This window comes from Rhinolophus sinicus, chromosome 17 (genome assembly GCF_057876585.1).
Source record: "Rhinolophus sinicus isolate RSI-liver-muscle chromosome 17, RSI-T2T, whole genome shotgun sequence".
Classification (NCBI taxonomy): Eukaryota; Metazoa; Chordata; class Mammalia; order Chiroptera; family Rhinolophidae; genus Rhinolophus; species Rhinolophus sinicus.
In genome coordinates, this window is record NC_142517.1 from 113,345,900 (window position 1) to 113,371,283 (window position 25,384).

A 25,384-nucleotide genomic window follows, 5' to 3' on the forward strand; every position below is an offset into this window, starting at 1 on the left:
AAGACATTCCTAGATTCCAACCACTTCATACCACTTCTGTGGCTACTAGCCTGGCTGAAGCCTTCAATGTTGCCTGCAAAGAAAGCAGCAGCCTCTTCCTAATTCCATCCTTGCTCCCAGTCTTTCCTCTACACAGCAGCCAGAGAGGTCTGTTCAAAAGGGACATGAGCTCTAGCCCCCTCTGCTCAAAACTCCCTAATAGCTCCCCGCCCTCCGAAAGTCCAAGTGCCCCCAGTTGCCCATGGGCACTCAGTCAGGCTTGATTCTGTTTCTGACCCTGTCATCTAGCGCTGCCTCACGCACTCAGCACCGCCTGCCTCTGCCCCCTGCTATTCCATGAGCACACCAGGCACACTGCTGTCTTAGTCTCACACTTAGTGCTTCTCTTCTGGTCCGGAACGCTCTTTTCCCACATAGCCTCACACTCAGCACTTCATCTCTTTAACGTGTCTCCTCAAAGATTACTCCCTCAGTAGGCCTTCAAGTCTTTTGGAAATCGCAGCTCCAGTCCTACCCTTCCCTTCTGTTTTGTCTCTGCTTTACTGACTGTGTGCCGCCTGTGTTAGGGTGTGAGCTCCAAGAGGATGGAGGAGTGCCTGTCTGTGTACATGGTTGTGTCAGCAGAACCTGTGCAGCGCCCACAGTTTCAGGCGGGGTTACCATCAGCGTGCTAGAACCGAGAGGCAAGACGAACAACCCAAAATGAGAGACAAGAGGAACAGCAAACTTGAGAATATTTCATTTCCTCTTCTGGGTTATTCATGGTATCTTTCAATGGAAGTGCTGAGGCAAAGCATGGGTACCATAAAAGGATATTTCATGGCATAATAAATGAAAACAAACAAGCAAAAAAGCAGCAGGCTTAGAAAGTGTAGATACCGCTCGACCACACCTCTCACTGATCAAAGGCAGGGGACACGAAGGCCCTCTCGCCCAAGGGCTCAAAAGGGTAACACTGGGTTACTGGCAAACGAATGACTTGCGTCCACTTTGGTTTTGTCCGTACTTTATACATTTCTCACACTGAATGCTACTTCTGTAGTTATGAAAAACAAGATCCACATAAAAAAAAAAAAAAAAAAATCTCCCACGTGACCTGCCTTTCACAAACTTGAAGTTTACAGTCGAGAAGAAGAGAGAAAAAGGGTAATGAATAGTTTTAAGATTTTACTAATCACATGTAAATTTACCAAGAGAGTATTTTCAACAACATAAATCTTACTTTATTGCATAACAAGGCAACAAAATTGGCAGGGAATAAATTGTAAATAATCAGAACTTAGGTATGATCGTATCTTGACTTCTTTTACATGGAGATATTTTAACGACTACAAAAAAGTTGTATTTAAGGATATCCTTGGGGAAATACTAATCTTTTTCATGATTTTGGTAAGAAATAAAAATTATAAAAGGGCAGCAAACTGGTTGCAGTTTTCAAAAGGAGCTTCCATTTATTAAAAACTAATGAAATGCAAATTTAAAATGGGCCTGGAGGAGTCAGGCTTCCTGGCTGAGGGTAACACAAGAGCTTGGACTCTGAGGAGACTCAAGAAAAGGGGAAGCGCAACCATCAATAAAGAGTATTCGGTGAATGAACTTACCAGAAACCGGCCTCATGATATCCATTGGTTCCACTTCTTCTTTAACTTTTATCTCAGGTACAGGAGGTCCCAAAACAGAGGAGAGACTGCTACCTACAGCTGCTGATGGCGGGGGGGCAGCTGCAATGGTAGTGATGGGTGGAGTGATGGGAACTGCTCCAGGAATGGTTGAGAGGGTGACCGCTGGTTGTGATGGGGGACTAGCTGCTGCAATCATGGTTGGAATGGTTGGTGGAGGCTGCTGAGTGGTGGGAGGGACTGCAATGGTGGGCTGATCATTATTTTGATTGGACACGGTCTCCATGGACACAGTGACTGGAGTGGCCATTGATACGTGGATTTCTGACTTAGGTTTGGCACTAAAACACAAAAGCAAAAATAACGTAGCAAATAACAGAAAAATGCCTTAATTTGTAACATTTCAGAGGATACGTATTTGTCCCAATCTTTTTGTAAAACACACAGCAAAACTAAAACAATATGCCTTGATTCTAAAAGTTGAAGTTGAAAAAGTAAAAGGAAATTCAAATTGTAAAAGGATCCCCTCTTTGCCCCATACCCATGTTTCTATAAACAGTAATAAAATTAATTTAGAAAACCAAGAACATTTTAAAGAAATAAAAGTCACATCATCAGAAGACAACCACATTTCATTATATTAGTGTATTTTCCTCCCAGAATTCCTTAACGCATGTGCTATCTTAGGTTTTTTGATACTTCATAGGTAGTTTCTTCATATATATTTATAAAAGGAAACTCATGCACATGGCAAAGATACAAAAGAATACAAATTGAAAAATAATTTCCTTCCGCTTTACACACACAGCCCTCTACCCAGAGGCACCACTCAAATTTCCAGTATATTTTACCAGAGTCACTCTAGGCATCTAAAGTAGTCACAAATACAGTGTTCAAAAATGTATATCCTATTTTTTTCAGTTTTATAAGAACAATTCATTCATGTCATTACAAATTCTTAAGCATTAAAAATAAACTTTCATTTAATAACTATAAAGGTTTACCTATTTCTATTACTACTGCTGAAAATTCAGGATATCAAAAGTTAAACAAAACAATACCGCTCAAGGTGAAGGCCCAAAACAACTTCCATAGGCGAAAAAATTTAACACCAACCTAAACCTCATACTATATACAAAAATGAACGCAACACGAATCATAAAGCTAAATGTAAAATGTAAAACTGTAAAACTTTTATAAGAAAATATACAAGAAAACCTAGATGTAGGTGAAATACCAAAAGCATAATCCATAAAGGAAAAAACTGATAGAGTTTCATCAAAATTAAAAACTTTTGCTTTGCTAAGGACCATTTCAAGAGGTTGAAAAGACAAGGCACAGATTGAAAGAAAATATTTGTCAGACATATCTGTCAGAACAGAATGTACCTGGAGGACATTATGCTAAGTGAAATAAGCCAATCAAAAAAAGACAAATACTGTGCAATTCTACTTATATGAGGAACCAAGAGTAGTCAAATTCATTGAAAAAGAAGTGGTTCCCAGGGGCTGGAGGGAGGAAAAACAGGGAGTCCTTGAATAATGGTTACAGAGTTGCAGTTTTTCAAGATGAAAAAGATCTTGAGACTGGCTCCAAAACAGTGTGAATATGCTTAACGTTACAATGTACCCTAAAAATGGTTAAGATGGTAAAAAAAAAACAGCAATGACAAAAAAAAAAAAAGCCACCAAAATTCCTGAAAAAGGAATTATATTCAAAATATATATATTACCACATACGTATCAGAATAGTGAAAGTAAAATTTAAAAAGCCCAATAACACCAAGTGCCTGAAATGAGCAACTAGAGCTACAAAAAAACTGTTAGCAGTAACCAGTGAGTTTATTTAGCCAGGCTGTAGGGTGAAAGGGTCTCAAATGGTGGATGTGGGAATTTAAAGTGGTATAGCCACTCTGGAAAACAAGTTGAAAGTATTTCGTAAAATGAAAAATATATGTACCAAACAACTCACCAACTGCATTCTTGAGATTGACCCTAGAGAGATGAAAATGTGTGTCTATCAAGAAAGGTGTACATGGAATGTTTGTAATAGCAGCTTTATTTGTAATAGCCCCAAATTAGAAACCCCAAAGGACTTCAGTAAGCAAATAGATAAAGAAATTCTGGCACATCCATATAGTGCAGCACTACCCAATCAAAAAGAACACACTAGTGATACACGCTACAATGAGGATGGGTCTCCAAAGTACTACGGTGAGTGAATATAAGCCAGTATAATGTATGTAAAATGTTATATATGCAATGCATGTAGTATATATGTAATAGTTATGAGATTTCACTTACATAAAACTCTCAAAATGACACAATTATAGTGGTAGAGAAGAGCTAAGTGGCAAGTCACTCGGGTTGGGAAGAGAGTGCAGATGGGAGAATGTCTCTGTGGTAAATAAATAGTTCCATACTCTGATTATGACATTGGTTTTACAAATCCCTTCATGTCATAAAATTTCAAATTAGTATACACCAAAGGAAAAAGTGTATGTAAAAACTGGTGACATTCTAATAAGTACATAATTAAGTCAATAGTATTGTAGCAATGCCAATTTTTTCATTCTGAAAATGCACTAGGGTTATGTAAGATGTAATCACTGGGGGAAGCTGGGTAAAGGGTACATGGGAACTTTCTGTACTACTTTTGCAACTTTTTGTGAGTCTTAAATTATTTCAAAATAAATATTTTAAAAATAAGGGTGGGGTAGAGGTAAAGCTTATTCTGGAATTCAAGTGTATTAAAAGACAAAATAACCAGTCACGAGCAAAAAAATAAGAGTAAGAATCTCTGAAAACTCTCTTTCATAAAAGCAACAAAAATCTGGCAAAAAAGGGCCAGAAACAACTTTTTCAGAACTCTGCAAATCAAACAAAGGTTGCCAACAATATGGTAAAATTATTTAAGAAAATTGGCTGAACCTCGGTAAGAACAGTCAACTTCATATGTTTTTTAACTTGCCCCATTTCCATTCCTCCATCTCCAACTTCACGGTAGGCTTGCAAACCAACAGTCCACACTCAACAGTGAAAAACAGCAGCCTGGCAGCTACCAGTCAGTGTTAGAGCCACTTCAAACCCTCCTTTTACCAGAGAACTATCATTATATGACATGTCTGGTTGTTCCTATTTGCAAGACTGTCTTATCTGACCTGACTTGGACTTTGTCCAGTGCAAACATCCTTTTCCCAAGAGGTGTTTGTTGGAAAAATATTAGAGGCAATTGCTTAGCTTCCCAGCTGACTGAGAGGATGGTAACAATTGGAGCAAACAATAAGCTACCCAAAAAACTTTAAAGGAAAAGCTGGAGAATGAAATACCCATAGGGGCTTTGAAAAGCACCAACATATTCCTGGCCATCTAGGAAGCAACACATGCGTAGGACTGCAGGCAACCCCATGGCTTTGTGGCCCTGCACAAGCAGGAAGAGCCGGGGGAGGCAGAACTGTAAAGCCGCCTGCCCGAATGTTGATGGGGTAAGGCAGGACATACACAGAGCCCCGTTGCAAACACAGGGAGACTTATTGGTTCCAGGCTTTCAAAGAAATCTGTTCCATCATCAGCCGACTACAAAGTTATCCAAGTAGAGAATTCAGTGGTCACACAAGACAAAGATATAGATTTTTTTTTTTAAAGAATTTAGAAAAGTAAACAAATAACCATAACTACAAGCAGCAATAAGAAATCCCAGGGACGGGTAGAAATCTGATTTTCAGAGCTGGTACATGATATAGTTTAAAACGTCCAGTTTTCAACAAAAGATTCTGAGGTATGTAAAGAAACAAGAAAGCATTGGTTAAACACAGGAAAAGAAGCAATTAACTGAACCCCATTGAGGAAGCACAGATGTCAGATTTACGAGACAAAGAATTTAAGTTAGCTGTTTTAAATTTCTTCAAAGAACTAAAGGAGACATCTAAAGAACATCATGAAAATGATGTCTCAGCAAATTGAGAATATCAACAAAGAGATAGAAATTATAAAAAAAAGATCAAATAGAAATTCTAAAGTTGAAAAGTATAAAAGCTGAAAAGAAAAAGTCACTGGAGGGACTCAAAAGTATATTTCAACGGGCATAAGAAAAAAATCAACAAATATGAAGATAGGTCAATTGAGAATATCCAGTCTGAGAAACTGAAAAAAAAAAAAGAAAAGAGGCAAAATAAACAGAGCCTCAGAGATCTCTGGGACAACAATAGGAATACCAACATATGCATAAATGGGAGTACCAGAAGGCAAGGAGAAAAAGGGGCAGAAAGAATATCTGAAGAAATAATGGCCCAAACCCTCCAAATTTGATGGAAATCATTAAACTATACATCCAAAAGTTCAAGGAACTCTAAACAGGAGAAATTAAAAGAGCCCACACCTACACACATCATAATTAAATAGTCAAAATGCATAATAAAGTATTTAAAAGTGAAATTCTGTAATTAATTGCACCAAGAAAGGTAATACATGGCAAAATGTTAGAACAATTAAATCTAGTTGAATAATATTATTTTCTCTATTTTCCTCCACATTTATAGATTTTCATATTAAGGACTTAAAAATAGAATGCAGTTAAGATAAAGTTGAAGATGTCACCTAGAAAGAAAAAGAGTGTTCCAATTTAAAATTCTCCTAGCCATTATACCGTGTTTCCCCGAAAATAAGACTGGGTCTTATATTAAATTTTGCTCCAAAAGACGCATTAGGGCTTATGTTCAGGGGATGTCATCCTGAAAAATCATGCTAGGGCTTATTTTCCAGTTAGGTCTTATTTTCGGGGAAACGGTATCATTTAAGAGTGTGGGTAGGACTTACATTTACAGAAAGATGGCACAGATGTACTTTTTCCTATTCTTCCTGCTAAACATCATGAATGTTAATTATGACTATTATATATAAAACAAAGAAGCAAGGTGCAGAAAGGTGAAGAGTAGACAGACTTGGCTAGGGATCTCAGGACCCGAGGAATGACACAACAGCGAGTTCCTTGGGTTTCCTTTTTGCCGCCTGTGTCCCACACTGTGCGCTAGACAGCAGGCAACCCAGAAATATCAAAGGGCACTGACCAAAAAAAAAAGTCCCAAGAAAAGTCTGCTCTCTGCAGCCAAAGGAGCAGCTTAGCAATGAAAAGCTTTTAGACAATAACTGATCTACTCCAGTGAAACACCACATTACAATTGTGACCCCGCCCCACGCCCTCCAGCAGAGGCTGTGGAGAACGTACATTTACACACTTGCTGGGCTGTAATGTGGTGCCCCAATCCTCTCTTTCCTAACCCCACTACTGAAGTGGCGTTAAGAGAGACCAAGCAGGGGATGATGACTTCAGCTCCCACATGGCAGTAACGAGACAATGCTTTCCCTTCCCCAGCTGGGTAGTGTGAGAGGGGGATTGCTAAAACAAAAACTATATAAATAAAATTCCAGTCTCATAATACCTAAAACGTCCAGGTCCAAATAGAAAACCACTCGTCTAAAGAAGATTCAGGAAAACCACAACTTGAAGAGATGAGTGCTGTAGGAATTTGCTGACAAGGACTTTAGTGCAGATGTCATTCAAACAAATAAAAAAACAAAAATCTCAGCAAAGAAATCAACGTTTAGAACCAAATGGAAATTACAGAACTGAAAAATATAATGGAACAAATTAACTCAGTGGATATTCCCAGCAGTAGAGATGAGAGAGGATGAAATCAGTGGACTTCAGGACAGATCAGTATAATTTACCTAATCTCCGTAACAGAAAAATAGACTGAAGAGTGAGGGTAGAATAAACACATTTTTCTGATATACAAAGTGTCAAAAATTGGCATCTTATGTACTCTTTCTCTGCTACAAAAGAGGAGCTGTAAGAAATCAAGGGTAAACCAAGAAAAAGGAAGTGTGTGGGCTCCAGGTGTTGAGCTGAAGGGAAGTCAGAGCTTTATGGAAAAAGGACGCACCAGGAATAAACAGCTGGGCCTCAAGTCCAAGAGCAACCAATGCAGACTGGAGTAGGAGGAAACAAGGCTTCAAACAGGGATCTGATCCAGGAAAAATGGAACCGACAGAGATCTGCTGGATTGGCCTGTACTTAAGAGTTATATAGATTTGGTGGAGTTTGAGAAAGAATTAGTGATTGGCAGAAAAAAACCAAAGAAAACATTAGCTGTAGCCTTGTAGTAAAGTACTATGTGACTTCTTTTAAAATTCAATTGAAAAATTTATTTTGACAGCTTCTGGACTTACTTTTAATATCTACTGTTTTCTAATTTAAAATACTTTAATTTTCCTGAATTTTCTGTTTGTTTTGAATTAGTAATATATTCACACTTTAAGTCTCCTCCGTTCCTGAACCGATCCACAACCATCTCCACACAATACCACTCTATTTCTATTTTTCATTGAACTTGTCTACAAATACACAACACACCTATACTGTGTGTACTACCTAACCACACATTAATTAATGATAGAATATTGACATGCCATTAATTTTAAACCACATATTGATTTCAGAGAGGCTGACATGTATATGTTGATCTTACCTGTATCATACTATGTTTTGCGTGGTTTTTATTTGTGTCTTTAAAATTTTTTCTTCACTTTTTTCTTTGCTGGCCTCCGTGTCCACATTGTTTTGTTTTAATTTTGGCTTAATTCTGTGATGGTTTCCTCTAGATCTTTATTGAGTTCTGTGAACTCATGTGTCATTTTGTTTTATTATTTACTCTTGGCAGTCTCTGTATTCCATCTTTCTGTGTTTTCCATCGAGGTTGTAGTTATTTCATTAAGTAATTTAAATTCATAGTCAAACATTCTATTACAGATTTCATCTGTCCCATGTAAATATTTTTCTGGTGAGTGTTCTTAGTGAACAAATTATTATATTTTGTTGCTCTTTTCTTAATTTTTAATTTGTTACCTTCATATTGATCCTCTTATTACTCATTGGTGAATGAGTTGGGCAATTCCTAAAAACAGCTACTTACATGAAATTCCTCTTACGTGGGCGTGGGGTGTGAGGAGACTGCTCTTTCAGCTTTTTGTAGCTTCCTTCCCGTACCACAGAAACAGACTGCCTACTACGAATAAGGTCAACCTGGGTGTCGGGTGGGACCCTATGTCCAGTTTCTCTGAACCATACGAAGGCCAGGAAAGATTCTACAGATAGCCCCTCTTTACCCAGATTTCTACATGTTATTGTGCACAAGGGACACACTTTTGGGCTTCACAGTATGTTCTTCACCTTCAGGAACTATATGTTTTTTTTCTAGCACTTTGAAAGTTAACTCCATGTGCTACTTAAAAAAAAAGTATTTTAAACAACAAAAAATAATATATTACATTTGTAAAAGTTAATTATCTAGTGTTGGCAAAAATGTGGAGAAAATGGGAACACTTATTTCATGAGGATGTAAACAGGTATAGTAATTGGAAACCAGAATTTAAGGGCACATTTATTGTAATCCAGCAATGCTACTTCCAGAAATAGAGCCCAGAGAAGTGACTGCCAAAGGACTCAGTGATGAAGAGATCCACTGTAGTATTGATTACGACAGTGACAATGGAAATTCCAAAAGTGTTCATTAACTGAGGATTAATTATGGCACCAATACATCTGGGAAAATCACATAGCACAGGAATAGTCTCCTTTTCTGGTTTTCCATTTCCTGACCTCTAAAGATGGCATGTCCTATGGCATGGTCCTTGTACCACCTTCTACTCACTCTCATTGTCGCTGGGATCTCTTCCACTCTCATGGTCTTAAAGAAGGTCTACCTGTTTGCAATTCATAAACCTTAATCACCAACGTGGACCTCTATTTTTAATTCTAGAACTGTACACACTTCAGACTTTCATATCCAACCATGCAAATGACATCTCCACTAGGGTGTGTCTAACCACTTGGCTATCTCAAAAGTAAACTGTTTAAAATCAAACTTGATTTCCTCCCTATTATCCTCATTTTAGAAGGCTAATTCCTTATGTGTAGTTGCTCAGTCAAAACCTTGTAGCTTTCCTCCACACCTCTCTTTCTCTCCACTCGATCAGAAAATTCTGTCAGCTGTACCTTCAATACATGTCCAGAATCTGAACTCTTCTGAACACGTTTACTTCCTCCAAGCTGGTCCAAGCCTCTGATAGACTGAGCTGCTATCATCTCTCACTTGGGTCTACCTGCTTCCACGCTTGCCTTCTTGCAGTTTATTTTCACCTCAGTAGCCAGAGTAATCCTTTTAAAAATGAGTCAAATCATGAACGGTTCACAAAGCCCTATAAAATCTGGCCCTCTGACCACCTTGTATAACTCTCCCCTTGTTCTAGGATGGTCTCCCTTGCTGTCCTTTTGAGCATTCTTTTTCTTTTTTTTTTCTTTTATTAAATTTATTGGGGTGACAATTGTTAGTAAAATTACATAGATTCCAGGTGTACAATTCTGTATTACATCATCTATAAATCACATTGTGTGTTCATCACCCAGAGTCAGTTCTCCTTCCATCACTACATATTTGATCCCCCTTACCCTCATCTCCCACCCCCCACCCCCCACCCCCCTTACCCTCTGGCAAACACTACACTATTGTCTGTGTCTATGAGTTTCTGTTTCTCATTTGTTTGTCTTGTTCTTTTGTTGTTTTTGGTTTATATACCACATATCAGTGAAATCACATGGTTCTCTGCTTTTTCTGTCTGACTTGTTTCGCTCAGCATTACTCTCTCAAGATCCATCCATGTTGTCACAAATGTTCCTATATCATCTTTTCTTACCGCCGAATAGTATTCCATTGTGTATATATACCACAACTTCTTTATCCATTCATCTATCGAAGGACATTTTGGTTGTTTCCATGTCTTGCACACCGTAAACAAAGCTGCAATGAACATTGGAGCACACGTGTCTTTATCTCTAAATGTTTTCAGATTTTTTGGGTAGATACCCAGGAGAGGGATTGCTGGGTCATATGGCAATTCTATTTGTAATTCTTTGAGGAACCTCCACACTGCCTTCCATAACGGCTGCACCAGTCTGCATTCCCACCAACAGTGTATGAGGGTTCCTTTTTCTCCACAGCCTCTCCAACATTTGTTATTATTTGTCTTGTTGATGATAGCCATTCTGACTGGGGTGAGGTGATATCTCATTGTGGTTTTGATTTGCATTTCTCTGATGATTAGTGATGTTGAGCATTTATTCATATGTCTATTTGCCATTTGTATGTCCTCTTTGGAGAAATGTCTCTTCAAGTCCTCTGCCCATTTTTCAATTGGGTTGTTTGGTTTTTTTTTGTTGAGTTGCATGAGTTCCTTGTATATTCTGGATACTAGCCCCTTATCGGAGGCACTGTTTGCAAAAATCTTCTCCCATTCAGTTGGTGGCCTCTTTATTTTGTCAATGGTTTCTTTTGCTGTGCAGAAGCTTTTAAGTTTCATATAGTCCCATTTGTTTATTTTAGCTTTTACTTCCCTTGCCTTTGGAGTCAAGTTCATAAAATGCTCCTTGAACCCAAGGTCCATAAGTATAGTACCTATGTTTTCTTCTATGCAGTTTATTGTGTCAGGTCTTATGCTTAAGTCTTTGATCCATTTTGAATTAACTTTGGTACATGGTGACAAATTGCAGTCCAGTTTCATTCTTTTGCACGTGGCTTTCCAATTCTCCCAGCACCATTTATTGAAGAGGCTGTCTTTGCTCCATTGTATGTTTTTAGCTTCTTTGTCAAAAATTATCTGTCCATATTTATGTGGTTTTATTTCTGGGTTCTCAATTCTATTCCATTGGTCTATGTGTCTGTTTTTCTGCCAATACCATGCTGTTTTGATTATTGTAGCCCTGTAGTACAAGCCAAAGTCAGGAAGTGTGATACCTCCATTATAGTTCTTTTTCCTTAAGATTGCTTTGGCTATTCGGGGTCTTTTGTGGTTCCAAACAAATCTGATGATTTTTTGTTCTATTTCTTTAAAATATGCCATTGGAATTTGATGGGGATTGCATTGAATCTCTATATTGCTTTGGGTAATATGGCCATTTTAACTATGTTGATTCTTCCAATCCATGAGCACGGAATGTCTTTCCATTTCTTTGTGTCTTCTTCAATTTCTTTCAAAAATGTCTTATAGTTTTCAGCATATAGGTCTTTCACATCCTTGGTTAAGTTTATTCCTAGGTATTTTATTCTTTTTGCTGCAACTGCAAAAGGAATTGTTTTTTGTATTTCTTTTTCTGAGATTTCATTGTTAGTATATAGGAAGGCAATGGACTTTTGTGTGTTGATTTTGTAGCCGGCAACTTTACTGTATTCGTTGATTGTTTCTAATAGCTTTTTGGTGGAGTCTTTAGGGTTTTCTATATATAGCATCATGTCATCTGCAAAGAGTGATAATTTAACTTCTTCATTCCCAATTTGGATGCCTTTTATTTCTTTCTCTTGCCTGATTGCTCTGGCAAGGACTTCCAACACTATGTTGAAAAGCAGAGGTGATAGGGGACATCCCTGTCGTGTTCCTGAACATAGAGCAAAGGGCTTCAGTTTTTCTCCATTAATTATGAGATTAGCAGAGGGCTTGTCATATATGGCCTTTATTATGTTAAGGTATTTTCCTTCTATACCCATTTTATTAAGTGTTTTAATCAAAAATGGATGTTGTATCTTGTCAAATGCTTTTTCTGCATCAATTGATATAATCATATGATTTCTGTCCTTTATTTTGTTTATGTGATGTATCACATTGATGGATTTGCGTATGTTGAACCATCCTTGTGCCACAGGGATGAACCCCACTTGGTCGTGATGAATAATCTTTTTAATGCATTGTTGTATTCGATTTCCTAGAATTTTATTTAGGATTTTTACATCGGTATTCATTAGAGATATTGGTCTGTAGTTTTCTTTTTTTGTGCTGTCCTTACCAGGTTTTGGTATCAGGGTAATGTTGGCCTCATAAAATGAGTTAGGGAGTACTGTCTCTTCTTCAATTTTTTGGAAGAGTTTGTGCAGAATTGGTATTAGATCCTCTTTGAAGGTTTGGTAGAATTCACTAGTGAAGCCATCTGGTCCCAGAGTTTTGCTTTTGGGAAGGTTTTGGATGACTGATTCAATTTCGTTACTGGTGATCGGTCTGTTTAGATTTTCCAGTTCTTCATGGTTCAGCCTGGGAAGGCTATATGTTTCCAAGAACTTGTCCAGTTCTTCTAGGTTGCTGAATTTGGTGGCATATAGTCCTTCATAGTATTCTTGGATGATCCTGTGTATTTCTGTGGTGTCCGTGATAACTTCCCCTTTTACGTTTCTGATTTTGTTAATCAGTGTCTTCTCTCTTTTTATCTTAGTAAGTCTAGCCAAGGGTTTGTCAATTTTGTTAATCTTTTCAAAGAACCAGCTCTTTGTCACATTAATTTTTTCTATTGTCTTTTTGTTCTCTATTTCATTTAGTTCTGCTCTAATTATTGTTATTTCCTTTCTTCTGCTGACCTTGGGTTTTACTTGTTCTTCTTTTTCTAGTTCTTTAAGGTGTAACATGAGGTTATTTATTTGGCAGTTTTCTTGTTTCTTGAGATAGGCCTGTAATGAGATAAATTTCCCTCTTAAAACTGCTTTCGCTGCATCCCAAAAATTTTGGTAGGATGTATTTTCATTGTCATTTGTTTCTATGTATCTTTTGATCTCTCCTCTAATTTCTTCTTTGACCCAGTCCTTCTTTAAAAGTATGTTATTTAATCTCCATGTATTTGTGTTTTTCCCCGCTTTCTTTTACAGTTGATATCCAATTTCAAGCCTTGTGATCAGAGAATATGCATGGTATGATTTCAATCTTCTTAAATTTGTTGAGACTGATTTTATGTCCCAATATATGGTCTATCCTTGAGAATGTTCCGTGTACACTAGAAAAGAATGTATAGTCTGATGTTTTAGGATGAAGTGCTCTATAAATGTCAATTATGTCCATTTCATCTAATGTGTCATTTAGGGCTACTATTTCGTTATTTATTTTCTGTTTGGATGATCTATCCATAGCTGTCAATGATGTATTTAAGTCCCCTAGTATAATTGTGTTTTGGTCAATTTCTCCCTTTAGTTCTGTTACTAGTTGCTTGGTGTATTTCGGTGCTCCCTGATTAGGGGCATAAATATTGATGACTGTTATGTCTTCTTGTTGTACAGTCCCCTTCACCATTATGAAATGTCCATCTTTGTCTCTTGTTATCTTTTTCACCTTGAAGTCTGTTTCATCTGATATCATTATGGCTACACCTGATATTCTCTGGGTACCATTTGCTTGGAGTGTCAATTTCCACCCTTTCACTTTGAGTCTATGCTTGTCCTTGTAGCTGAGATGTGTCTCTTGGAGACAGCATATGGTTGGCTTTAGTTTTTTGATCCAATCTGCTACTCTGTGCCTTTTTATTGGTGAGTTCAGTCCGTTTACATTTAGGGTGATTATTGATATGTGAGGATTTCCTGTCATTCTATCTTTAGTTTTCTGGTAAGGCTGTGTCTCCATTGTTTCTTTGCCTTTTTGCTGTTGTCTATTATTTCTGTGTGGTGGTATTCTATGATGTTTCCCTCTGTTTCTTCTTTTATTTCAGTATATATTTCAATTCTGGATTTATTTTGAGTGGTTACCCTTATGTAAAAGAAAGTTTGATATTTAGAGTATTCCATTTTCTTCAGCACGCTTACTTTCTCCATTCCCATATTCCGGTTCAGGCCTTTACTCTCCCCCTTTTTGAGTTGTGGTTGCCACAAATTGTCCCTGTTGATGGTGGTCGAATAGCCTCCTTTAGTATTTCTTGTAGTGCAGGTCGTGTATTAGAAAATTCCCTCAGCTTCTGTATGTCTGGAAAGGTCTTTATTCCTCCTTCATATCTAAAGGATATCTTTGCTGGATATATTATTCTTGGCTCATGGTTTCTCTCTTTCAATAGTTTGAATATTTGGTTCCACCTTGTAGAGTTTCTGCTGAAAAATCTGATGATAATCTAATGGGCTTTCCTTTGTAAGTTACCGTCTTCTTTTCCCTGGCTGCCTTGAGGATTCTTTCTTTGTCGTTGATTTTAGACAGCTTCAATACAATGTGCCTTGGAGAAGGCCTGTTGGGATTGAGGTAACTAGGTGTTCTATTTGCTTCTTGGATTCGAGGGTCCAGTTCTGTCCACAAATTTGGGAAGTTCTCATCGACAATTTGTTTGAATATATTCTCTGTTCCCTTCTCTCTTTCTTCTCCTTCTGGTATGCCCATTATTCTTATATTACTCTTTCTGATGCAGTCAGAAAGTTCTTGTAGAGTTCTTTCATTTCTTTTAAGTCTCAAGTCTCTTTCTTCTTCTATTTGTGTCATTTCCAGGTTTCTATCTTCGATGTCACTGATTCTTTGCTCCATCTGGTCAACTCTACTACCTAAGCTGGTTATTTCATTCTTAATTTCTTCTATTGAGTTTTTAATCTCCAGAAATTCTATTTGGTTTTTTTTTAAGATTTCAATCTCTTTCGTAAAATGCTCATGCTGTTCTTTGATTGAGTTTCTGAGTTCATTAAACTGCCTATCTGTGTTTTCTTGTATCTCGTTGAGTTTTTTCAGAACTGCAATCTTGAATTCTCTGTCATTTAAGTCACATATTTCTGTATCTTTAAGTGCCTTCTCTGGAGATTTTTCACTTTCTTTCTGAGCTATCATGTTGCCTTGGTTATTCATGGTGATTACTGGTTTACTATTTCTCTTCCTAGACATCTATAGGAGTGACTTCTGCAACAAGTTGATAGGAAGAGGTCTTTCTTTTGTTTTCCAGTACTTGTTGGTAGAACGTTTTACTTTTTCTCCGACTACAGGCTTTTTTTTTTTTTCCTCTCTTACAAGGTAGTGCTATGTTTTCTCTGCACTATTCCAGCGTCTCACACAATGGGGGGATTCCCTGGGAGACGGGCTTCTCCTCTGTTAGTAGTTCGTCTAGGTCACAGGCGCAGTGTGCGGAGAGCTTTTGATGTTCCAAAGCTCTTCCAGCTCCTGATTCAGAGCCCGTATGTTTCAGCAGTTCTGTTTACTCCTGCAGGGATCCGCCCAGATAGGTGGGGCCAGGGGCGGGGTGAGCTGTGAGAGGTGGCCCAGAGCAATGGCAGCGACCACCACCACAGCCGGTTCTCCTTCCACAGCTCCCTCCCCTTTGCCGGAACTAGTTGGGCTGTGAATTTGTGTCTGCGGCCCACAGTTCTCAAAACAGCAAATTTTCTGTTGTTTTGATCTGACACTACTACTGTTTTGCTTCTAGCACCGGGCAGGTGGGGGTGGGGCGAGCTCTGGGAGGGGAGGGAGGGGGTGGCTAGTCTCAGTGCCTAAGGCTCTGTTCTCTGCTCGGCAGTGCGGGCTTAAACCACCGTTTTCAGCCTTTTTCCCTCAGTCTTTTCTCCGAGGTCTCTGCCGTGAGCGTTGGGTTCAGCCGTGTTATATGCTGTCCCCTCAGCCCTGTGGAGCCCTGGCGGAGCCCTAGCAGTCCGAGTTCTTCCCTCTCCCACAGCTGCGGTAGCTCCGGGAAGCAGCGAGCTCGGAGCACTGAGCTAGGTCTGCGTCCTGCGCCCGCACGGCTCCGTCTCTGCGCACTTCTCCCTTTCCTCCTCCCCCAAGTCGCGCGAATCTCCCACCTGTAGGTGATTTCGGTCGGTAGTGGGCCTCTTCGTCTTGCCTATCTGCTGTGCAGGGAGTCCTTTGTGGAGTTTTTGTTGTTCGATTCTTTGTAAATTCCAGGGGAGCTTTACAGAGGCTCACCTCACACCGCCATTTTTCCGGAAGTCCTTGAGCATTCTTAATACAAAGGCAGTCCTCACTTCACACGATGTTGATGTGTGAATTACACACACACACATAAACACACACACATCACCCTAGATTATACAAATACCCCACCAACACCATTCAAATTTCAGTTAACACAGTGTATTAACTGTAACTGCATACATTGCAAACTTTGCTGCTAGCTCTTCAGTTCACAAATCACTATGTAACAAACATACTGTGCATTATGACCTGTGACCAATCACATCACTTCTTTTGAAGTATGTCACTGACTGGTTACTGCACATCTGTTATTTAGTTCATGCAGACAGCAAAGTATGCATTTGGACTGTCTTGTTTCCCAGTGAAAGCCCAGGTGAAATTTTACAAAAATGGATGACTAAAAGAGAACTGGTCAACAAAGATGAAAATGCATTAAAAAGGGGGATAGTTCTGGAAATAAAATTGGACGTGATTAGAAGATTGAAAATGGCAATAGCAAAGAGAATACAGGAACAGACCTAGGCTCGTATGAAACCATGGTATGGACCATACTGAGAAAGTCCAATGAACATGAAAAAAAAAAAAAGTAAAGTCGCTTCACATCACTTCTTAGTTTAAACTGTCCTAATGATTCAGGCCAAAGTGCTGAAGGCAGCTGCCACACTGAAAGAAAATGGCAATTATAAGGAACATGAAAAACACCTCCTGCGAATAGAGGCTAGTTTTACGTTTTAAGAGTTAGCATGAATTTGGTTAATATGAAACTATCTGACGAAATTGCTAGCTCAGATAAAGAAGTTCTGTAAAATGTGCACCCAGATTCCAAGGATTAGTTAAGGCAGGTGGTTTTGATGAAAAGGATGAAGATGTCTCTGGAAGTGGTGCTGCAAAAAACCTCATGATAAGAGGAGCTCTTGGAGGTATTTCACAGCAGTGAAAGAGAAAAGCTAAGATGCCAGAAGCAGAGGGGGGTCCAAGATGGTGGTGTAGGAGAACACTGACTTTGCCCCCTCCCAAGAGCACATAGAATGTATACCTGTATTTAGAGCAATACCTCCTGAGAGACAACTGAGGGCCAATTAACAGCTTACGTACAACTAGTGATAGAGAGAGAGAGAGAGAGAGAGAGAGAGAGAGAGAGAGAGACTGATTGCACAGAGAAGGCTGGGGAACAGCAAAAGCTCTCTTGGGAGCTGAGGGAACTCTCCTGGACCAGAGGCACAGTGAGTGCCTTGTTCATATTTCCCCTGAACTTGGATAGCAGGCGGTAGCTCTATCTAGGTGGTCAGGCTGACCTGCAGCGCTGCTGTATTGCAGCCCCAGGCAGTCCTTCCACAGCTAGCTCCAGCAAGAAGAGGAGCACATCAGACTGCACGCACGAGGCTTCTCCACCCAAATACCGATCCTGGTGTCGCTGTGCACAGCCACTGAGCTGCACGTGCCTGCGGGGCCCCCTCAGGGAGACAGTAGGAAATAGCAAAGCACTGTGGTGTTTGCATGCAGTGCTGCTTTGTCTGGAGAAACTGCGGAGACAGTGGGGTGCTGCTGCATGCACATGTGGGGCTGTGCCTTCCGCAGAAAGTGCAGAACCACTAGGGTGCTGCTGCGAGCCCACAGGGTTGCCCAAACTGGAGCACTCGCAGAACTAGAAAGGCACTGCAATATGCACGCTCCAGGCAACCCCACCAAGTCGTGGTTTGGGCAAAAACTAAAGCAACAGGGCTCCGTCCAAACAGAAGGGCAAGCAACTGTGCACACATCGGGCTGCCCACCCCGAAATATGTTGTGGTCGTGGACAGCAGAACAACAGGGGGGACTGCACACATGTACACCCAGCTGCCCCACATGAAACCCACTTCTCTGTCCATGTGGCATACCAGGCACTGCGAGCGCCTACTCCAGCTATATCCAGCCTGCCAAAAATATCTGCCACACACTATACAAAGAGGCCACTTTTTTAAGACTGGGAGAGAGCTATTTTATCTAACTCCTAGGAACAAACACAAAAAGTCAAATAAAATGGGTAGACAGAGTATGTCCAAATGAAGGAAGAAGAAAATACCCAGAGAAAAACTCTAATGAAATGGAGGTAATTTGTCTGATAAGGAATTCAAAGAAATGGTCATAAGGAAGCTCAACAAACTTGACAGAATAGAGGAACTCAGAATTTCAACAATTACAAAATATAATAACCAATCACAGATGAAGAATACAATAACTGAAATGAAAAATACATTATAAGGAACTGACAGCTGATTAGTTAATAGCAAAGAACAGACTAATGTCCTGGAAGACAGAATAGTAAAAATCACACAACTCGAACAGCAAAATGAAAAATAATTTTAAAAAATGAGGATGGTATTAAGGGACCTCTGTACAACATCAAATGCTCTAACATTCGCATTATAAGATTCTAGGAGGAGAGAGAAAAGAGCAGAAATATATTTAAAGAAAAAATTGGCTGAAAACTTCCTTGATCTGGGGAAGGAAACAGACATCTAAATTCAGGAAGCACAGACAGTTCCAAAGAAGAACTCAAAGAGGCCCACACCAAGACATACTGCAATTAAAATGGTAAAAATCAAGGACACAGAGACAATCTAGAAGACAGCAAGAAGGAAACAGGTCACATACAAGAGAAATCCTGTAACGCCATCAGCTGATACCTCAGCAGAAATTTTACAGGCCAGAAGAGAGTGGCAGGAAATATCTGAAGTGCTGAAAGAAACCTACAACCCAGAATACTATACCTGGCAAGATTATCATTCAGAATTGAAGAAGAGATGAAGACCTTCCCCAGAAAAGGAAAAACTAAAAGAGTTACCCACCACTAAACTGGCTTTACAATAAATGTTAGAGGGTGTTCTTTGGGCAGAGAAGGCCGTAACCAGAAATAAGAAAATACAAGAAAGAAAGAAAGGTCACTGGTAAAGGCAAATATAATGAACACAGTGAATCAACCACTAAAATAGTTAACATAAAGGTTAAAAGACAAAGTAGCAAAACTAACTATAACTAAAATAGGAGATACACAGAACAGAAATATACAAAATACGCCATCAAAACCATAAAGCATGGAGGAGGCAGGAAAAATGTACCATTTTCAAATGTGTTTGAAGTTAAAAACACATTCAGTTTAAAATAGACTGCTACAGATATGGATGGATATATATGAACCTCATGATAACCAGAACTCAAAAACCTATAAGACATACACAAAAAATAAAGGTAAAGGAAATGAAAGAAAAAACTAAGGAAAACCAGCAAATCAAAAGGAAAAGATAGCAAGAGAATAAGAAAGGAACAGAGAGAACAAAAACAACCAAAAAACAATTCACAAATGGCAACCTATCGATAAGTAACTTAAATGTAAATGCACTATATGCTCGAATAAAAGACAAAGGGTGGCTTAAAGGATAAAAAATGAGACCCACCTAGATGCTGCCTACAAGAGACTCACTTTAGATCGAAAGACATACACAGAAAGTGAAGGAATGTAAGATGTTCTATGCAAACAAAAATAAAAAGAAAGCTGTGGTAGGTAGCCATACTCAGACAAAATAGACTTTAAAACAAAGAATGGAAAAAAAGAGAAAAAAGGACATTACATAATGATAAAAGGGTCAATCCAAGAAGATATAATAATTGTATATATATGCACTCAACATAGGACCACCCAATTATATAAAGCAAAAATTAATGGACATAAAGTCAGAAATTAACAGTAACACATAATATTTGGAGAATTTTATACTCCACTTACCAGAATGACAAATCATCCAGATACGTAATTAATAGGGAAATAATGGCCTTAATGTCATATTTAGAGTAGATCAACTTAATAAACATTTATAGAACATTTCATGCTAAAACTGCAGAAGGCACATTTTCCTCACATGCACATGAATCATTTTCCAGGACAGACTACATATTCGGTCACAAAATCAGCCTCAACAAATTCAAGATGGAAATTACATCAAGCATTATCTTCTGACCACAATGGTATGAAACTAGAAATTAACTACAGGAAGAAAACAGGAAAAATATAAACCAACCCCAAAATATATGGAGATTAAACAACATGCTACTAAAAAAAACAAACAATGTATCAAAGAGGAAATCAAACAGGAAATCCAAAAACACATTGAGACAAATGAAAACACAAATTTCCAAAATTTATGTGCCATAGCAAAAGCAGTTTTAAGAAGGAAGTTTACAGCTATTCAGGCCTTTCTCAAGAAACAAGATCAACCCCAAATAACTTAACTTCACACCTAGGAATTAGAAAATGAATTAAATCACCCTCTAAAGTAAAAGGAAAAAAATGATGATCAGAGCAGAACTAAGCAAAATGGACTAAAAAAAAAAAAAAAAGAAAAAGAAAAAAAAATTAAAAAGATCAATGAAATGTACAGCTAGTTCTCTGAAAGGATAAAAAAACTGATAAAGCTCTAGTGAAACTCATCTAGAAAAAGAAAGCAAGTTAAAATTTAAAAAATTTGAAATGAGAGAGATTACAAAGATACAACTGACACCACAGAAATACAAAGGATTGTTAATCAATACTATGATTGTAAATCAATACTATGAACAATATGCCATCAAAATGGACAACCTAGAAAAAATGGGTAACTTTCTAGAAACATACAACATTTAAACACTAAGGCAGGAAGAAGCAGAAAATCTGAACAAACCTATTACTGGCAATGAAATTGAAGCAGTAATCAAAAATCTCCCAACAAAGTCCAGGACCAGATGGCTTCATAGGTGAATTCTGACAATTATTGAAAGAAGAATTAATACCAATGCTTCTCAAACGATTCCAAACAATTGAAGAGGAAGGAACCCTGTCAAACTCATTTTACAAGGCCAGTATTAGTATGCCGATACCCCAACCAGACAAAGACACTACAAAAAGGAAAATTACAGGTCAATATCCATGATGAACACAGATGTAAAAATTCTCAACATAATACCAGCAAACTGAATTGAACAATCCATTAAGACAATAACATGATAAAATGGGATTTATACCAGGGATTAAGGATGGTTCAATATCCACCAAACAATTAATGAAACATTACAGCAACAAAACCAAGGATAAAAATAGTGTGACTGCCTCAACAAATATAGAAAATTCGACATCCATTTATGATAAAACTCTCAACAAGGTAGGTAGGGAAGGGATTTATCTCTATATGACAAAGGCCCTATATGACAAGCCCCTAGCTAACGTCATACTCAATGGTGAAATGCTGAAAGCTTTTCCTGTAACATCAGGAACAAGACAAGGATGGTCTCTCTCACACCTTTATTAAATATAGTATTGGAAGTCGAAACCACAGCAATTAGACAAGAAAAAGAAATAAAAGGCATCCAGGTAAGAAAACCAAGATGTAGGTAAACACTGTGTTTACCTTCTCTCACAACCATATCAAAATTACAACTAATCTACAAAACCACCATTATTGAGAATCGCCTAAAATGAAGCTGAACTGAAGCCTTTCAATTAAGGATGTGAAGAAGCAGCCACCTCCAGACTGGTGGGAGGCGAATAGACATGGAATGGGCTGGTCCCACACCCACGTGTGACCATTAAAAATCAGAAGGGATATTTTGGCTGGGGGGGGGGGGGGGAGGTCCCACCCCATTCCCTAGAGGAGCAAAGGATCCCCAGCCCACCCCACCCCAGGGTTCCAGTGCCAGAGAGAGAAGTCCCCATAATTTTTGGTTGTGAAAACCAGCGGAAATTGTGACTGAGTGAGACAGAGCACAGCCGCACTCCCAAGCACTCCTCTTTAAGGGACTGCGTGCGGACGTACCCACCAATGGAATCACTTGATTTGAGCTCCAGCGCTGGGGCAGCGGCTGGAGAGGCAGCACGGACATATGGTGGGGAACTGAGTTGCCTGGCTTGGGATGGGGGATGGAGGGTCGGCTTTCTCCTGGACGGGAGAGCTGGCGGAGGCCACTTTCTTTACTGAGCCATCCCCCTCCCCCATATGTGAACACAGGCAGCCAACATATCTGAGACTGTGTCATTTGTTTGCCAGGCCCTGGCGATTCAAGACCCCACCCTGTCCAACTTTCGGGCACACCCAGGCTGCTTTCAGTGGCTTTTATGTGCAGACTGCCTGCCCTAGCTCATGCTACAGACTTTTCTAGGGTCTCTCAATGGTTCGCAGAATCCAGAAAAGCAGCATTTGGCTTGAGTGTGTCCTGTACCTCTGGCTGAGCAGCCCTAAGCTGACACTAGCGGCAGCCAGCCTTGGTTCACAGCTTGGCCTCTCAAGGCACTTCCAAGCATAGCATGGGCGACAGCCATCTGCAGATTTCTTTCTGTCTCCCACTGGGTGGCCTTGGGTGGGACACAGGCTGTGACTGAACTAAACCTACAGATAATCCCCTCCAAGGTGGCCTTGGGGCTAGCGCCCCAAGTGGCCAGCTTTAAAATGAACTGGAGCATCACCTAGCAGCCTCCAAAGATGACACATCCAAGAGGCGGACTGGGCAGGGGACTCTGTAGGATCAGCTCCTGTACAACTCTTCCACTATAGTCACAGCCTGTCCTCAAAAACAGTGAGCCCAAAGGGTCAGTCCCTCCCATTGATCTGAAATTATCAACCAAGACTCAATTATAAGAGGAGAGCACACACAACCCACACAAGGGACACATGGGGAGTGCGTGGCTCAGGTGACCAGAAAGACTGTGTCACTGAACCCCACAGCACACCTACTACATAAGGCCACTTTGCTAAGACCGGAAGACACAGCAGCAGTACCGAATACATAGAAACAAACAAACATAGGGAGGCAGCCAAAATGGGGAGACAAAGAAACATGTCCCAAATAAAAGAACAGAATAAAACTCCAGAAAAAGAACTAAGAGAAAAAAGGAGATAAGCAATCTATCAGACGCAGAGTTCCAAACACTGGTTATAAAAATGCTCAATGACCTCAGGGAGAACTTCAACAGAGAGATAGGAAGCATGAAAATGGAGATGGAAACCATGAAACAGAACCAGTCAGAAATAAAGGATATAATAACGGAAATTAAGAATATATTATAGGGAATCAACAGCAGATTAGATGAAGCAGAGGATCCAACCAGCGATGTAGAAGATAAGGTAGCAGAAAACACCCAACCAGAACAGCAAAAAGAAAAAAGAATCCAAAAGACTGAGGAGAGTTTAAGGGGCCTCTGGGGCAACACTGAGTGTACCAACTTTCACATTATAGGAGTACCAGAAGGAGAAGAGAGAGAGCAAGGAATTGAAAACTTATTTGAAGAAATAATGACAGAAAACTTCCCTAACTTGGCGAGGAAAATAGATATACAAGCCCAGGAAGCACAGAGAGTCCCAAATAAGATGAACCCAAAGAGGTCCACACCAAGACACGTCATAATTAAAATGCCAAAGGTTAAAGACAAAGAGAGAATCTTAAAAGCAACAAGAGAAAAGCAGTTAGTTACCTACAAGGGAGTCCCCATAAGAATGTCAGCTGATTTCTCAACCGAAACTTTGCAGGCCAGAGGGGTTGGCAGGAAATATTCAAAGTGGTGAAAAGGAAAGACCTACAACCAAGATTACTCTACCCAGCAAAGCTGTCATTTAGAATAGAAGGACAGATAAAGAGCTTCCCTGACAAGAAAAAGGAAAAGGAGTTACCTTTTACAAGGAATCTTAGAGGGACTTCTTGGGGATGGGTGAAAAGGGGAAGGGATTAAGAAGTACAAATTGGTTGTTACACAGTAGTCATGGGGATGTAGGGTATATCAAAAGGAATATAGTCAATAATATTGTAATAACTAGGTATGGTGCCAGATAGGAACTAGATCTATCAGGGTAATAGATGGGAATGGGGTTGGGGACGGTGAAAAGGGTGAAGGTATTAAGAAATGTAAGTTGATAGTTAATACAGTATGGGAAATATAATCAACAGTGTTGTAAAGATCATGTAAGGTACCAGATGGGCACCGGACTTATCAGGGGGATCACGTCATAGACTGTACATGCCTGACCACTGCACTATACACCTGAAGCTCCAGTAGAGTAATATCGAATGTCAACTACAACTAAATATATAAATATATATAGTCACGGGATGTGGAGTACAACATAGGGAAGATAGTCGATGGTACTGTAACAGGTATATAAGATGTCAGAGGGGTAGCACCTTGGGGGGTGGGTTATCACTTCATGAGGGGTTTAAATGTCTAACTATTACATTGCTTTGTACACCTGAAACTAAAAAAATATATACATACATAAAAATAAATAAATAATAGGCATCCAAATTGGAAAGGAAGAAGTAAAACTGTCACTATTTGCAGAGGACATGATACTATCTATAGAAAACCCTAAAGATGCCACTAAAAATTGTTAGAATTAATAAATCAATAAGTAAAATAGCAGGATACAAAATTAACATACAGAAATCTGTCACATTTCTATATACTAATAAGGATAAATTAAGAAAATAATCCCTTGGAACAAGACAAACAAATGAAGAAACAAAAACTCATAGAAACAGACAATAGTTTAGTGGTTACCAGAGGGTGGCGGGGAGGAGGGTGGTAGATGAGGGTAAAAGGTGTCAAATATATGGTGATGGAAGGAGAACTGTCTCTGGGTGGTGTACACTCAATGTGATACATGATAATGTATTACAGAATTGTACACCTGAAACCAATTTAACTTTACTAACAACTGTCACCCCAATAAACTTTAATTAAAAAAGAAAATAATCCCATTTACAACTGCTTCAGAAAAAATAAAACACCTACCATGTTTCCCCAAAAATAAGACCTAGCCAGACCATCAACTCTAGTGCGTCTTTTGGAGCAAAAATTAACACGTTGCGTACGGATCATGAGAATCTTCACGAGGGATTTAAACCCCGCTGTATGCAACATGTTAATATAAGACTCGGTCTTGTGTTAATATAAGACTCGGTATAATAAAATATATAATTAATACAATATAATACAATATAATATAATATAATACAATACAA

General features: G+C 39.1%; 1 protein-coding gene across 4 annotated transcripts in view; it reads right to left on the minus strand.

Moving 5' to 3' along the window:
• SAP130 (Sin3A associated protein 130) overlaps positions 1 to 25,384 on the minus strand; it is a 93,034-nt gene that overhangs the window by 17,966 nt on the left and 49,684 nt on the right. For all 4 annotated transcript variants that reach the window (XM_019718004.3, XM_019718005.3, XM_074334741.2 and 1 more), the window contains exon 16: positions 1,602 to 1,960. In XM_019718004.3, coding sequence (XP_019573563.1) covers positions 1,602 to 1,960 — 359 coding nt within the window. The remainder of the gene's footprint in view (positions 1 to 1,601; positions 1,961 to 25,384) is intronic.